The sequence below is a fragment of the Prorops nasuta genome, unplaced genomic scaffold (genome assembly GCF_024137725.1).
Source record: "Prorops nasuta isolate Cenicafe-Biocafe unplaced genomic scaffold, Cenicafe_Pnas_1.2 PNAS00101, whole genome shotgun sequence".
Lineage (NCBI taxonomy): Eukaryota > Metazoa > Arthropoda > Insecta > Hymenoptera > Bethylidae > Prorops > Prorops nasuta.
The window spans coordinates 26,524-43,851 of NW_027116898.1; the positions used below are offsets into that span (position 1 = coordinate 26,524).

Here is a 17,328-nt window from a genome sequence, read left to right on the forward strand (position 1 = left end):
TTTCCATCTTCTTCGATTCCTTGTGTACACTGGCTACTTTCATCCCTTCTGCCGGCATTCATCTCACTCATTCCGCGTCTCTTCTATACTCTTCATCGTTTTATATGTACATACTTTTCATGCACCAAGCATATACATATACACGCATGTTTGTTCATATACACATTGCAACTCTCAACGAGCACATCTCCGAGTTCCGAGGCTGTGCAGCTCACTCGCGTTTTAACGCATCTCTCTCTCTCTCTCGTACACCCCCTCCCCTCCACCACTAGACTTTCCTCTCCTGCGCAAAACAGTCCTTTCTGTCTGGTTCGCGGCGCGGGCGCCATCTCGCTTCGTCCAACACCTCGTCGTCTTCCGTTTCTCCTCTCGTCTCGACTCCCCCCTCGTCCCTCGTCGCTCGCGTCTCTCACTCGTATTATACATACAGACACACACACACACACACACACACGAATAGAAGGAAGCAGTGGCGCGCTGTGCTCCCTCTTCGCTCCTCGGTCACCGCTCCGTTGGCAGCGCGATCGAGGCAGCCGCGCAACGCGGCAAACGAACGAACGGATAGGAGGGAGCGAGTCAGCTTGCTTTCTTGCCAGGCCAGCCGTGAGCCAGCCGAGCCAGGTCGAGAGAGAGAGAGAGAGAGAGCACCGAGCAGAGCAGTAGAGCCGGCAGAACCCGACCAAGCGAGCCGCTCGCTCGCTCGCCCGCCGCGCCGCCAGTGATTTCTCAGTCAGTGAGTTTCAAGCCGAGCCGGCGAGCGCTTGGATGCTCTCCACGCTTGGTAGCTCCGCTCGCGCGTACACGCAGTTGCACGTCAGCTAGCTTTCGAGTGTCTCGCAGTCTCGACCGTGCGTGTGGTCTCACTCTCTCTCTCTCCCCCCCCCCCCCCCTTTCATTCAGCATTCGCCGAAGAAAACGATACTCCGACGCAGTCCGCGCCAAATTACGATACCACCGACCGATGTCATCGCTTTGATCGCAAGTTTGGCGCGCGCGTGCTAGTAGCAGACAACCCATCCCCCTTCGTCCCTACCCCACTCCCGTCCTCCCTATCTCAACAACGTCCGCGGAGATTTCGACGACGGGCTCGAGGATGTCGCGCCCCGTCGTCAGTTCGCCTCTTCGACACCAACCACGACTGTTCCTCCTGCAGACTTTTTCTTGCTCTTCCTCCTCGTCTTCGTCTTCTTCTCGCTCTCTTACTTGTGCCGAGTGCTTGTGTCCAGTGAAATAGTGCGCTATCTTGACTGTGCATCAATCATCTGCAACCATCACCAGCCTCCCTTCCTCCCTCCCTCCCTCCCTTCCTCCTTCCCTCCTTCCCTCCCTCACTCACTCACACATTTTCCTCTTCGCCCTCCGCCAACACTCGCCTCTCCGTGAGAATAATTTTTCTAGTGCTTCTCGCTGTTTGGTCAGTTAACCCGGTGCGCGGGATCAGTGTTGTTTGGCGTCTCACGGCTATCTCCGCAGGATCGAGGATTACGAAAGTCACAGTGTGCGCTGAAGAATGGAAGACATGGCCAGTGTGAGTATCTTGGCGATAAGACGATTTTTATCTCGCCTTTATTATTATAACCGCGCGTACGTCTCCTGAGAGATCCAGCCCTAAAGAAGGTCCGGAGCGACGGCGCGGTTGCACGCGAATTTATTGCCGCTCAACCGAGAATACTGATACGCAAGCGCACTGTGCACATGCTCGCATGATCCGGCCCTTGTCGCAAGAGTCACGCATCGGCGCTAAACTATTGTATACGTTATAGTCCCTAGCGAAGCCTCGTTCTTCCTGGAGAATCATCGAAAATTTCTCCATCGATAAGAATGCCGAATCGTTGGAACAAGTTATTTGCTCTTCTACGAAATTCACGCCTTTCATCGATTCGATCTGTTATTGGTAGCGCGCGCCGCCGCTATAGGTATATAGCCGAGCAAGGATTTTTCAAAAGAAACACATGCATTTACGCCGCTGTACGTTCGAAGACCACTTCCAAATTCATCGACTCTCCGGCTTGCTTTGCGCCTCGACAGGCAAAAACTCGAGCGCTGATTTAATCATGCTTTTGCTACTAGTGGTTAAAAATAATCAGGCTGTATATGTGGTTGGTACGCAAAGTGTAATTTGAAAAGTGTGCAAGTTTAACCTAGGAGAAAGATTCGAGAGAATTGGAGAAATGAAATAACTGGTGCAGCCAGTGTAAATGACGTTGAGCTTGATGAAGAAATATCAACCGGGAGTCTCGGAGTGGCTAATGGCTCCATTTCCCATATCGCGTTAACTGTCAGTGCCGTTAAACGTTAAAAAGAGACCTCTTAATCCCACGGAATTAGGAAAGCTAATTGGCCTAGGGTTAGCGTACACTGTTTGCTTCGTATGAAACGAGTTTATCTGGATTATGGTGAAGAACTTGTGTTACCGTGGAAGAGAAAGAGAAGAAGGAGAATACACACACACACACACACACATCGATGAGAAGGGGAGAAGAGATTGTTTTAATTCGCGACGAGACGAGAGGCTTGAAGAGATATTAAGGAATTTCGGTGGCTATACAAGAGCGTTGGGAAATAAGTTTCCGATGGTGAAGGAATAAGGAACGAGGTAAAAAGGCATGGCGCGGTGGAGAAGTGTAGGAGAGACAAATTCCCGTCTCGGTCGGGGGAACGACAAAAAAGAGTCCCGTGGGAGAGCTCTCGCTCGCCGCTCGTCGTGCGCGAGCGGGGTTCTACCGATTAGCCTCGAGAGACGCGCCGCGCGCTCGCGCAACAGCAAAGCTCTGGCCTCTGCCAACTGTTGTTCTGTGCCAGTGCGGCAGAGTGTGCCACGCGGCTGATACGGGGTGGGGAATGTGGACGAGGAGAGGAAACGGGTTTCCCGGGTGAGAGAGAGCTAGAAGACGATAGCGCGATATATACACGTAGCACGTATGTATATACGCCGCTTATTAGGGCGCATTGCATGGTCAGCGCTTGGTCTGGGGGACAATGCGCCGGGATTGCATATTGTTGTTTATATTTACGGCTCGGTGCATAAATCTTCGTTTATCGCGCATTCAGGTTGCGCCGTCGCTGTTCCCGCGACCGGTTGGCGTACGCACCGATTTTCAAGAGAGACTCTCGACGAGTTTTCGCGTCATGGATCGTCCCGACGCGACGCATGCACGCAGCTATATATATATATATATACGACCACAGAGCGCGAGTCTTGGTTAAAAAGCCCGCTCCTCGCGTGCCACCGGCCCATTAAACGCCCAGAACCTCGGCCTACGACTAATTTCTGCCCCCAATGAGATCCATGCATGCTCTTGCCGAGCGCCGATCCACGAGATCGATTTGCTTCCGGTCCGAGCTAGCCCCTCAGCCACTCGTACCACGATATCGATCGACAATTTATATCTATATATACCTTGCTGACCCTCCAATTATCTTGCACTCTCACCGACATATTGTACGCTTCTTCGACCACCAAATCTCTGCGGGATTTTTAACGGCTAGTTTCATTCTCTACGCTATACATATACATATATATATGTATGTTATATACGCTATATTGAATAACGAGGTGAGATAAATCGTGCATGCATGTGTACCGCAATTAAAGTCATTAGTGAAACGGAAGTTTGAAATAATACGGAAAAGGGGAAGAGAATGAAGAGAAGAAGCGAAGGTTCGACGCGCGTTATTTCTGTGGATTAAGACATTATTCGAGAGATGTAGCGAGGAGATACATCCGGCGGCGCGGCGCGGCGCGCGGTATGTGCATGCGGGGGATCCTCCTTTCGGAACTCTCTTCCTTATGTGGGAAACTTGCCAACCCCCCACTTCCCGAATCCCTTCCTCCTCGTATCGCTGCTCTGCGAAGCAATTTTCACCCGAGGACTGACCCATCTGCCCCTTCCCCCCTTCGATCAGGAATACCTTACCATGCACCACCATGCATCACCGTCGCTATCGCCGGCGCGTATATAGTCAGTTTGCCGACCCATCGTCCGAGGAGAACATTTATGCTCGAACCGCATCCAACCAGCGAGTAGGTACACCTAAGGTTTTGCCCTCCGTGCGCGCGCGAGTAGCGATCAAGCAACGTATCTTTCGCTAAATTACTACCGGCAAATTACGAATGCGATGCTCCTTCGAGCTGCCTTCGCCTGCCTCGATGGGAAATACTTTTCAGATAAACGTGCACTTTATTCCCCTACTCTCTTCTTTCTCTCGCTCCAATGCACAACAAGTTTCACTCCGCCAGTGTACTCCACACTGTATCTTTTAATCAACCAAAACGTGCGCGCCCGCGCCTATATATATATATATATTGGCCTATTATTGCTCTATTCGCGTGTCAAATATATTTTCGATCATACGTTTATGCACACCCCAACCAAAAAGCCTTTCCATTCTTTTCTTTTCTACACGAACGTCAAGTTTACTTGTCATAAACTAACGTAGACTTGAGTATGACCAAATAAAGGTATAGTATTTATAAGAATAAAATGGGTCGTTCGTTATTCTATTGATCGAATGAAATGATATATTTGTTTAAAAAAATTAATCTCTTTTAACATAGATCGATCTTATAATTGATAAGAACGATCAATAGTCGTGGAGCTATACTTGACATTTTATATCATTGGGTGAATGCTGGTCCCTATACCGAAAGTAAAAAAAGTTTGTATAGCTATAATTATATACCATTGGGAGAAATGGACACACGAGTAACATATTTCGCACAATTTACCGTAAATATTCTAGTTGTGTAGATATATATGTTCAATTTAAGTAGTACCTATAATTGGCAATTCTTCAAACCAGAGTGTGGCATCTCTTTAAATGGTCCATATTTTAAGCAAGTTTATACATGTCCTCAGTTTTAAGACGAGTAATAATTTCGTGTAATTAAAAGTGCTTTGGACTAGCAGCACGCTACATCACCCATTTTTTTAAGCGGTGATTGAACCCATCCTCGACCAGATACTTCGCGACGAATATTGCGCGAAAATTATTTTCCAATTGTTGCACCAGGGTATTGTGACAGTCTCGGTTTGCAGCTTTGTCCAGCTGTCGATTGACCGACACTCGTTTCCTTATGTAGGACGACCTACTCGTTGAAATCAAACCAACAATTTAGTTGTTGTGGATAAATTATAATTTGAATTTATTATCCGATTCAATTCATTTTCCAACAAAATATCATTTTCTCTTAGCGCATAGCTCGCAGCCGTAAAAAGTTGTAAAACTGTTAAATTTTGCGAGATTTGTATATACGAGAGAGTACTAAACGTTTTTTCACGACGGATTCGTTTAGCGACCGCTCTCAAGTGATGCACGCGTCATGCGGTTGGTCCAAGAGAGAGAGAGAGAGAGAGAGAGAGAGAGAGAGAGAGAGAGATTTGCTCGTTTTCGCGCGTAACTTAAGACTCTATGAATTACCATGGAATTGCACGATCGAAGCACGCAACTGGCTTCCCGTCCTCCTCGTCGCCGTGCCGCGCCTCGCATCGTTCACTGAAAATTGCCGTAAGAACCGGATTTCTGCATGGAGAGGAGGCTTTTAACCCGATTGGACGAGCCACCGTCTTCCTACCGTATATGCATCCACGTGACTAATTTTCTTCGGCGGCGCCGAACCTCTCATTTTTCCTGAAACCATATCGAGATGGGAAATTTCAAGCGCCCTTTTCTCAATCCCTCGAGTATAGAACGGCGTTACTACCTTGATATAATTATGACTTTTTCAGTACCGTTAGGTTATTGCAACTCTAATATATACAGGAAACTGTATAGTATACATATGTAAGATCGTGTAGTGCGCGCGCGCTGTATATGACTGGCCCTTATTGTTTTAAGAACCGCGACCGTTAGCGATCGAAAAACCCTATAATGCGAGAACGGTCAGTTTTCGATATCTGTGTATTCGATCTTCTCTCCTGCATGTGTACATATACCCTCCTATACATATGTTGATAGGAAACCCATAAAGCTGCCGTGTTGTTTCCGTTAAAAGAACGAGAGGCGCGCGAATTAAATCACGACAAACGATATCCACGCACCTGCAGCTGCTATATATTTTACGACCACCGCATGCACCGCAACTTTGTCCTGCCCAACCGCGTTGCAGCTACCTCTCACACCAATCCTTTTTTATCTCTATTCCCTTTTACACCACTCGCGCATTCATCCCGTTGCCTTAAAGAGTAGAAAAATTCCCGCTGCTAAACGAAAAATGGCAATTTCTATCAGATATATTTCGCAGCTGGTGGTCCATTGATGAGGGGATCGAGTAAAGTTTTTTTCTGCTTTTTCCTTTATCTTTCGTTTGCGTGCCATTCCCTATATCTGTGGAAGCGGTGAACCGGTGGATCGGTGAACGAGGCCCCTTCGCAACAATATTTCACATATATAGGTAACCTATATATTCCGTTGCTTTTCTCGTCCTATACCAATACAAAGGACAATTTGGACAAATATATGCAGGAAGATTTTCAAGCGCCGTAAACTTTCCGCATTTTTCGTATAGCTAATATATACGCGCGTACATATACGTATATAGTGTACATACGCGTGTCACACTTGGCTCACTCGGTTCGTATTTTTCTGCTATATAGCAGCCAGCGGCTACGGTACGGGAGGGATCATCCGGATTACTCGGATATTATCCGCAAAATAATCTTTGGGTCGAGCATCGAGGGAGCGGTTCGACGAAAGGCACATTGCCACCTGTATCTATATATATGTGTGTATACATATGGGCCTGGCCAACTATCACGTATACATATATACATATACATATAGGCTACCGTTGCGCGGCGTTCGATGCGAGCCTCGAATCGCGCTGTACGATAATCCGATATTCCGCCATTATATTCCAAGGCTTAAATTTGGACACTATATATATACATTAGGGTGGCCATTAAAAAAAAAAAAATTTTTCCGATGCTTTTATTTTGTTAAGAATGATGAAAAAATAGAAATCGAATTTTTTTAGCTTTTTTTGAAGCCGTTAAATGGTGCCGATATCGTTTTTAAAGCTAAAAATCCGATGTTCTTCCACTTTTTCGAGGTTAGATGTAAACCAAAATTCCAATAAGCTTTTAATTTGTCAAAAATTATGAAAATAAGAGATCCTCGAATTTATAGAATTTTTTGAAGCCGTTAAATTGTGCTAATATCGATTTTAAAATTAAAAATTTAGATTTATTGAATACGATTTAACGAAATTATAAATTAATATTGTGCTTTGAAAAGTCCTTTAGTTAAATTACAAGAAAATGTATAATAAAAAAAAACATTAATCCAGCACAATATTAATTTATAATTTTGTTTAATCGTTTTCAATAAATCTAAATTTTTAATTTTAAAAACGATATCGGCACCATTTAACGGCTTCAAAAAAATCTAAAAAAATTTGATTCCTTTTTTTTCATCATTCTTAACAAAATAAAAGTACCGGAAAAAATTTTCTTTTTTTATGGCCACCCTAATATACATACATATACAGCGCAGGGATGGACCATCTGCATTGCTCGAGTTGCTTACTTCCCTTTCCTACCTAAAACGTGCTCGATCGGCAAATGTGCATATACATGCATGCACCTATAAATGGTACAGCTCCTATTATTATAGTACATATCACGCTTGAAAATATCGTGAGAAATGTTTCTTCTGCAATTATTATGTACAAGCACCGTACCATAGCTCGTCTTATTCTTCTTAAGATTGCAAGAATCATTGGATGTTTGGAGTATTATAGCTGCAGGGTCATTTGGGGTCGAAATAGTCTCTCTCAGCTGCACTGGTTCTCTAGGGGAAACGGTGAAAAGGGAACGAGGAATATAGTTTGTTGCGGCGCATATATGCCTATAACGCGAGGAACATATAATTATACGATGTCGCACACGTGCTGCTAGACACATCGTTGACCCTCGTCCGATTCATAATCTCGCTCCAGAAATCATTTCTCTTCGATCACTGCGCGCACGCGCTTCCTTCTCTAATAAATTATAGCCATAGAGTTATTGTGGATTTTTGTTTGTTGTTATTATAGTGCGAGCAAAGAATTCGACATTATCCGCCATAAGAATCGTTGCCATAATTCATCAGCAGAAACAGAATAGAAGCTCCATTGAATTCTGACGCGTGCTGGGCGTGATCAGAGCGAGCCACAATAATCCCGAGTATATATATATTACCCCAGGCCTCGATCTATTAATTTTCGACACCTGGTAGTCAGTTGTATCGATTCCCATGGAGGCATGCATAAAAGAGCCTCTTTTTCCTCGGTCCTTCTCACTTGTATTACTCGTATTTTATCTCGTCATACTTATACACTATACGTTTGAAAAGCAGCTGACACGTGTGTGCACATGCTTCGCTCTCACCGCCTAAATAACCCAATAATTTCCGTGAATTGAATCCAGTATAGGAAAAAACTGAAGCCCCGCGTTATCTCTCGTTGCATGCTTTTAAGAGGTTTCGGTAAAATCTAAATTAGAGTTTTTACCGGCTTTTATCGTTTGGTTGTAAAAGGTTGAGCGTGCGCGCACACGCCGCTCTCCACTCGCCTACCCAGAAGAGTAAACAAGTAAATAGGGTTTGCGGTGCAAGGCGGTCGCTTGGGTACATCAGGAGCTTAGGCCAGAGTACAATAATATAAGCTGATCATCATAACGATCTATACGGTGAAATCTCTGGTAAATGGCACAAGAGATTATTGCTGCTTTATTATACCAAGCCGTTCCAATCCCTTTTAGCACTGCTTTCTTCCGCAGTCTCCCGAGATTAGATTAGTCGGCAGTGGTACCGCAGCTGTTGGACAGAGACAGAGCTAAAAGTAAACGCGAAGAGAAGACAGTAGTAGTAGTAGGGGTGGAGGAGGAGGTGAATCGAGAGAAACCTATAGCTCCCCCTATTGCATCCTTATGTATACGCGAGAATAAAAGTAACTTCTCCAATTAAGGGAATTTGCTCTAATTGGGACAGTAGTGATATCGTAGGTGCACACAACTTGTCCGGCAATCGGGTGATATGGTGATGAAAAGGCATAATGCACGAGGAACCATGCACGCGTATATGTATACAAGCGCACGCGAACCGAGGAATTGCATGGAGGATTTACGCCGTGTCGATGCAGGACTTCTCTCAGAGGCTGCGGAAGAATCCGAGGCGATCGAAGGATGAACATCGAGGGAGAGAGAGAGAGAGAGAGAGAGAGAGAGAAGGGGTGCAAGATCCGATCCCTCCGGATTCTTCAAACGCCCGATGTATCATCCACTAGTGGGGCCATATCCTGTAGATCGATATGTACAGGTACTCTTTCCTCGAAGCTCTGATGCCGCAGCCGCAGCCGTTGCAGCGACTATACGCTCTCGTACAACAAAATTCTTCTCCGACTGTTCGCGCAATTTATCGTCTCCTCAACGCGTTAATTCAACCTCTCATTTTCGTTATAGCCTAGTACTCGGCTTTCTTCGTACACCATTCGCCTAATTTATCGTTTTACCAATACGCTTATTCAGCTTCTCGTTTTCCCTCCTCATACACCCGCAACGTTTTCGATTTACCAACGCATGCAGCTTTCCCCCTAATTTATTACAATTTATCCTTTCGCGTAGTATCCTCCTCGGCGAGACGAAAATGGCCAACTAAATTATAAAACAGTGGTCGATCAGATGTTCCATAAATTGCGTAACATATATGCTTCTGGAGTCGTGTCGTGCGGCGAACCAGCGAAACAGTATATAGAGGAGATTTCTCGCGCGTATATATATTTCCAACCTGCGCTCCGAGCGCGAGCTGTATGTATAGCCGCCAAGTAACAATGCAGACGCTCCGCGTCATCTATTGCACCAAGTTGAGGTGGACCACACATACATAAATATATATGTACATACATATAGGTAGTGCATAAGCGTCTTCCTTGGCGTGAAATAGGCCATAGGCCACGTATGCGCATTGCGCATACGCGATTATTGTATTACAGGAGTTTCGGGCAAACTTGATCTTTTCAGTTTGGCGCGAGTGAGTTGTCTTTTTTCTCTTTTCGGCAAATTTAGTTGGTCGCGTGAACGCGATTGGCGAACGAGCGAATCAAGTTATTTGGCCGAGCGTAAGAGAAAACATGGGAGAATGGAAGGGAGGAGTCTCGCTTGACTTTCGATTTTAGTCTTGAGTCGGTCGGTCGGGTCGGGGGCCTCCCGCTTATTCGTGCAGGATTTTGACACGCCAGGCGGTTGAGGCTGATGCATTGTTACGATGGAGTTACCACTGGCTGGGACTGCAAGTCTTCAGGAATGGGGCGCGAAAAAAATACTCACTCGTCACTCGAATCTCTCCGAAATAATATAGCTTCTCCTGCGCTTCTGCTCTTCTGCTCCTCGTCAAAGGGATAAAGTTGTTTCCATAATGGCGCGCCGTGTTCGCCGGCTTTGACACCGCCAAGACACCGGTTGCACGCATGCATATTCATGCCGAAACCGCAGCAGATCTCGCCGGATCTGGAATTCTTTTTCGTGCCTCCTGTAAACCGAGCTCGATTTTAAGCACCGACATTAATTCTCGTTTAAGCAATCTACCGCTCTCTCTCTCTCTCTCTCGACTTATTTTTCATTCTTCTTTCTAGCACTTAAAAACGTATCATATATATTTTTTAATTACGGCCTTACAGGAACCTTTTATATATATATATATCTCTCTCTCTCCTTCTTTTTCCGCTTGTTCTTTTCTCAATCCAATTATGTTATCCACCTTAATGAACTCGATGAATAAAAGCGAGCCAGGGAAACGTGTTTCAACTCGATACATTTTATTTCTCCAATGATTTTGCATAACATACATACCACTGTGTGTGTACACATATTACAATCGATACTTATATGTATATGCATATATATTATCGTGCTGCTGTCGAGAGTCGGTATATACGTGCATGTGTGTGTGTGTGTGAAATAAAATCCTGTACTACTTCTGTAGAGTAAGCAATAAAGGGAGAAATCGAAAATGCAGAATAAAGTGTCGAGTCTTTTCCTTAATTAAAGGATGTAAAATGTACAGAATGCAGGTAATTTTACAGTGGTTCTCTCTCTCTCTCTCTCTCTCTCTCCTAGTGTACGTAGTGGCTTCTTCCAGGGGCTTGTAGAAGCTTGTAAGGGTTTGCATACGGAATAGAGGAAAAGGTACAGGAGAGCGCGCCATGTTATATACCTATAGGGAAGACCGGAGTCAATTGTAACAAAAAGAAAGTCTCATTTTTTTCCGAACATCTTATTAGTGTTAAAAATCTTCAAAAATGGTGATACTTGCTACATGTGTCTGGAATGCAAATATATTGTTATTCAAGTGATATTTCAATTAATTAATACGCAAACGATAAGTATAGTACCACGTGCAATTTGTTATATTCGACACCACACAGGTATCAATTGTAACACACCGATTTTTAATTGCAAAATGTGCGTTATTCCCATAGTGCATGGATAAAAAAGTAGTTGAAGATGCTTCAATAAACGAAGTATGTTATCTTAAAGGTTAAGATGCATGAAAAAATGAACATTTACTTGTAAATAATCAAAATAACTATAGGCTGTTTTATAAAAATAAAATTCTTTTTACAAAAGATATTTTTATTTCTCGTAACATTTGTGAACATTTATTTTATCAGAACGATGATTATATTGCAATATGTAATGAATTATTGATAGGGCGATAGAAACATCTATGATTTTCCTATTCAATTAGCATGATACAATCCACACAACCGTTTTACATGTTACAATTGACACCACACGTTTCAACTAATTACTGCGTAGTAAAATTTCGGCAGCATGATTTCATATTCAAAAATCGTTCGACATTGAAACATTTACTCAAAAAGAATAAATGACGATTTCAGTCATGTATTGAATTTTAATATTTACGCAATAGTAAGCGAGCAAGCAAGTGAAAAAATGACAAGAGAGTGCAGAAAACTGATTTGCTCATTTCTACAAGCACTGGCTTAGCATTAGTCGTCGTAAACTATTGCAACTATATATATATATATATATATATAGCGTCTTGTGGTATTCTAGAAAGGTACTAAACGATTTTAAATTTCATTAACGGACTGGGCCACAAATTTGAATGTTACAATTGAGATGTGTTATACGATTGACCCCGGCCTCCCTTATACATATAAATATATATATATATATATATATGTATCCTGCTGGAGAAGCGTGCACAAGTCAATCGGCGGAGCGGAGTCTGCGTGCGATTCGCGCGGGTGTTTAATTAGCGCTTTGGCGCGGCCAGTCTATATAGGAAGAATTTGCAAGATTGGCGAGGAGGGCTGAGAGAGAGAGAGAGAGAGAGAGAGAGAGAGAGAGAGTGTGTAAAAAAAAAGAGAAGGAGGAAGAAGAGCCCCCTGGACATTGGAGAATTTAGCGGTCCAGAAGGGCAGGCAACATAGGCTCTCATGCATTATGTATACAGTACGGCGTGTATAGGCGGTGTTCGAACGGCTACGCGGGCGAGAGCCGTTCCTTCGGTATACCCCTTTTTGTATATATGTACTTGCTTGCATGGGGTATAGGTACCTGTATTTATAGAAGTACGCAAATTGGCTGAACAGTCAGCCGGCGTAATAGCGCCGCGCGCGACGCGCCGTGTAATAAGTTTCTCCTTAATTCCATAAAGCATAATTAAAGCTGCGACAGCTGGGAGCTGGGCCAAGTTCACGGGAGCAGAGTGTCACGTGGAATTGTAGACATTCGCGTACCTGGCGAATACACTGCACTGGCTCCATCCTCCAGTCTCGCCGCCCGCGCACCCCCTTTCAAACACCCGCAACGGGAAAATCTAATACGCTATTCACTCTCGATAGCGCATTTCAGCACAGACCCTATACCTAGCTCTTATATATTTTCCGCTGCTCCTATACATATCGGCTCTTCCTCCAGTCAATCTAATAACCTTCCTATATATATGTAGACTCGATAACCCTCGCAGCTTGACTAGCGTACGTTCTTTTACGAGAAACACAATGCTGAATAGGAATGGCTTATTCTCCAGCTTTCCGCGAATCGGACGACTCGCGGGGCCAATTCGGAGTCGGGAAGTAAGCTTTGCCGTAAACACTCGGCTTTACATTTCTCGCAGAGGCGCAACTTATTTGGACTCGTCGTCGTCAGCTTCCTGGTAGAACAATTAAAACGAGCACACGTTCTCGTTAAGATTCATTAGATTTAAGGGATTATATTTGGGACAATTGCAACGAGTCACTCGCGCGTCTTTTTTCCTCTTCTTTTTTTCTCCTTATTGCAAAGTTGCGATCTTATCGCTGGAGTATATATATATATAAGTCTGGGGAGATAAAAGTAACCGGAGCGAGAATAATGCTAGCGGAGGAGAAAAGATTATGGAGGCACGAGCAGCATGAGAAGCTGCTCTTGCGGTGTCCGCGTCCCTCGAAGAGACTCGAGCATTTTTAACGAGCGTATATATATATATATATATGTATAAAGTCGTGGAAATTCTCGCAGTTGCAGTCGGCGACCCTCTCGCAATTGTAGCTTCACGCGACTTTTTCAGCAATCGCGTGACTCGAAACAACTTCATCTCAACGAAACTCTGCATTTAACCCATTCACCCCTGCATGAATACCTTTCTCAATTTGATCCCCTTGGTGTCGATCGATCGATACCGCTGCACGAACGAACCGTACCTTTCTCCCTCTCTCATTTATTATGGAATAGATTCGATAATATTAATCTAATTCCTGCACCGCAAGATTTATCGAGCCTGTATCTCTGATAATCGTCTCTCATCGATCGCTGCCAATATTAAATTAATTTAATCCGCATCGAGCTCCAATAAAACTCTCGAAGAATTCATAAATTACCGGAATTATACGCTACGAATAAATTGCTGAGTAGATTGGATTTTTGCAAAAAAAGAAAAAAAAAATAAGAACTATGTGCCTTCATTTTGCAAGCGTTTGTGGTTTTTACCAGAGTGAAAGGGTATAAGGTGGATGAAAGAAACTGGCATCGCGCCGGTGCCGGGGACTCCTTTATGCCGTAACACGAAAGATTTTACAGTGTTTATTACGCTTTATGAGTGAGATCTTCAGAAACACCGTTTCATTCACATTTTCACGGCGCGCGATGATTTTCTCTTGTTTGCCTCTGTGAGAAACTTTGTTTTGCATAAAAGTCCCTCTTGCGACACACACACACACACACACACTTTAGTGCTTTTAATTAACAGGCACCAATGTTGATTGTCTCACACGAGTAACAATTGAGCGGATGAGGTTTTTTAACCGGAGAGTGAAAAAACAAAAAAAGAGAGTAGTAAGCGAGGCAATAACTAATTGTCATCGTGCCGTTATTCGAAATTCTCTCACTATTTTGGAACGTTATATCTATAGATGAAATATATTATATACATATAGTCTATTGTAGAAAAATAGCCTCTCGAGTCTATTACAATTTAGCTAACAAGTTTCTTCCCGCATCAAACTTGCTTCTACTGAAAAACAGAAAAAAGAATTGTAAAAATCGCTGCGATGATAGATATACAATGAAATTTACATGACTGCACTTTGGTAATAATTATACAGATAAATAACTATCGTGCCCATTCCTTCTGGTTCACGCGGTACATATATATGAATGTGAGACTGTGCGTGTGTGTGTGATCTCGCAGCATACGCATCCTATGTGTATCTAGATACGAGCGACTGCAGTAAGTTGGGAAGCTCGCGTTGTGCTCGCGGTTCGCTATATAGTAGATGCTCGTTGAGATGAGTCGATTAGCGTCGTTCAACCAGCCAGCAGAGCGTTTCGCTAAAGCCGTTATATGCATGTATATAGCCAGGGTCGAGAATGGCATTGGCCAATAAAACGCGTTTTAATGGGACACGGAGCGGAAAAAGAGTAGTGGATATTGACACTAGCGTTGGGTCAACGTTAAATGGTGCGGCTGTGGGCGGCATTTCTTTCAAGGTTAAATGTTAATTGACCGTTGCCCGGTACACAATCGGTCGATCCGACTCGTGTAAAATTATTAGCTTTATCGAGTATGAAATTAAGACGTCGTATGGTGTACGTTCGCGGGTCTTCGTGTTCCTTCGCCGATTCCTTGGAACGCTTATATACCTACAGGTATATATGTATGCACCGCAGGTACGCTGCAATCGACGATCGATACGCTCGGAAACTCGGTAGACCCTCGAGTCACGGTTAGCACCGAGGAGCATAAACCTTGGGATAACGTTCTGCGTTTCGAGTTCCGAGCGAGGACCGAGCTAGAGGGCTGCCCCCTGGTCACGTGACCCTCCGAGTTCCTTTTGTCGCGGTCCCAGTGGTCCCTGGCACGTATACACATGCAGCCAACTTGTGCACGCACGACTCCTCTCGCCTATCCACGCGCACCAGAAGACCTATGAAGCATTGTACGACGCACAATTTTACTCTAGCACATGCATGTAGCATTCATCGAGAGGCGAAAGGGCCGCCAGGATTTAGTATACAGATCCGTACCTATATACCTATATACATACATATACCGTCAAGCCCGAGCAATAAACGGCACGACAAAATTTCTACCACTTGGTTAACCTTCGGCCATCGGGCTTGCTTGCATGAATTTACCTATTTGCGATAAACCTGCTCCATCTGCACGCACGTTCGATTGTCGTGCTGTATCTATACAGAACGCGCGATCGATAAATAATGGTGCTTCATCGCTCTTCTCCAATACTATCGCGCTTCCAAATTGAGAGCCGAAAGCTAAATAATTGCCTCCCTTAAATTATTTCTCCTTTTTTCATCAACCTTAAAAAGAATGGACGATCCCACTTGGATCGGTAGTTAATGAAACGAAAGTTAATGATAGATTATTAAGTTGGGCAAAGAGAGATCAAATGGCAAATAAACACTGGTAATGTAGCGCATTACTCATTTAAGCAATTATCGATGGAGCTAGGATCTCGTTGAGTTCATTGATCAAAGCTGGATAAGCATCGATTTCTAAACTATTTCTCCGAGGCAATTTGTTGAACCTCTTGGAAAGAAAAGATTTCCGCGCGCGGTTGCATGTCTTGATTCGCTAAAGCTTATTCCTCTCGGCTCGAAGCGAGTCAGTCCCGACGCGACGCGACTCGACGCGATGCCCCTGTCCATTGTAAAAGAAAACTAAATAAGAAAGCCATTCCAAGTTGGTTCTCCAGCAAAGCCTATTACAACGTACAGTTTACGCGATCTTTAACTCGACGATGCGAGCTGCTGGCCGAGTAAATCCTTCAGCGGGGAGAATCGCTCATCGATCTCCTTACAAACTGCAATAGTTGGTAAAGAACAAATTCGACAAATGCTTTAAAACTTGCTTGCACAATACCATCCATCGTCCCTTCTGCAAACCCTTTATGCACTTTTTACTCTCATTAAATTATAATATATGCATATATGTATATAGAAAAAATTAATGCACAACAGTGAATTTAGGCTAGAGCTTCAATGTTTAATCGTATATATTATACATACGTATACGGGAGCCATATATAATGCTCTATATAATTGTAAAAATGCTGTGCTTTGAAAAGTTAAATGTATACCTACAGCTAGCTTGTACCATATATACATGTATGCGTGTGTGTGTGTGTGTGTAGAGGCATAGTGGACGTTGACGAATCGCTTGACATTATTGGCGTAATTCGATGATGCAAAAAGTTAGCCGAGTCCAGCCCCTTTGGCTTACAGATGATCGTCATGGAGAGACCGAGCGACCGACCCGCGAGGAATAGATGGAAAAGCAACGAACGGAAGCTTCCTATTGGTCGAGCTTGGCAATACCTCGAAGGCCGAGTCGAAGAGAGCAGTTGCAAGTGGATGATAAAGATGGAGGCATTCGAGAGTGCAATTGCACTAACGAGTTTTACACGGGCACAGCAACTCGCACCATGGAACGCATTGAACTGTAATGAGGGGAAAATTAGCGGCGAGCGAGCGCAAGGTTGCCCATTCGAAACCGAAGCTGAACAGCCTCGCAGAAAAAGGAGGGAAAAATTTCTTCTCCGGACCAGCCAAGATGCAACGCCTAGAGTATATAGCCTGTAACTATATCGAAGAAGACGCGCTGCGCAGCAGCAACTCCTGCAAAGCCTAAAACTGCCGCTCCGCATGGGAGAAAAAGAGCGAAACGCGAGAGAACAGCTATGGTATAACTCGCCGTGCCTGCATCCTATCCAGCATTTTAATCACGTGATCCTATGCCAGTATACAAATTCAGTGACGTCGAGAAAATCCCTAAAAGCCCAAAGCAATAACGAGCCAATTTTAATTCAAGCTATAAGTAATC

General features: G+C 44.1%; 1 protein-coding gene across 1 annotated transcript in view; it reads left to right on the forward strand.

The window, feature by feature from the left end:
- The first annotated feature begins 969 nt into the window (after window positions 1–969).
- LOC136784921 (uncharacterized) overlaps window positions 970–17,328 on the forward strand; it is an 88,632-nt gene continuing 72,273 nt past the window's right edge. Inside the window, exon 1 of the mRNA XM_066745876.1 lies at window positions 970–1,528. Within this exon, the coding sequence (XP_066601973.1) occupies window positions 1,511–1,528 (18 nt within the window). The 5' untranslated portion in view covers window positions 970–1,510. The remainder of the gene's footprint in view (window positions 1,529–17,328) is intronic.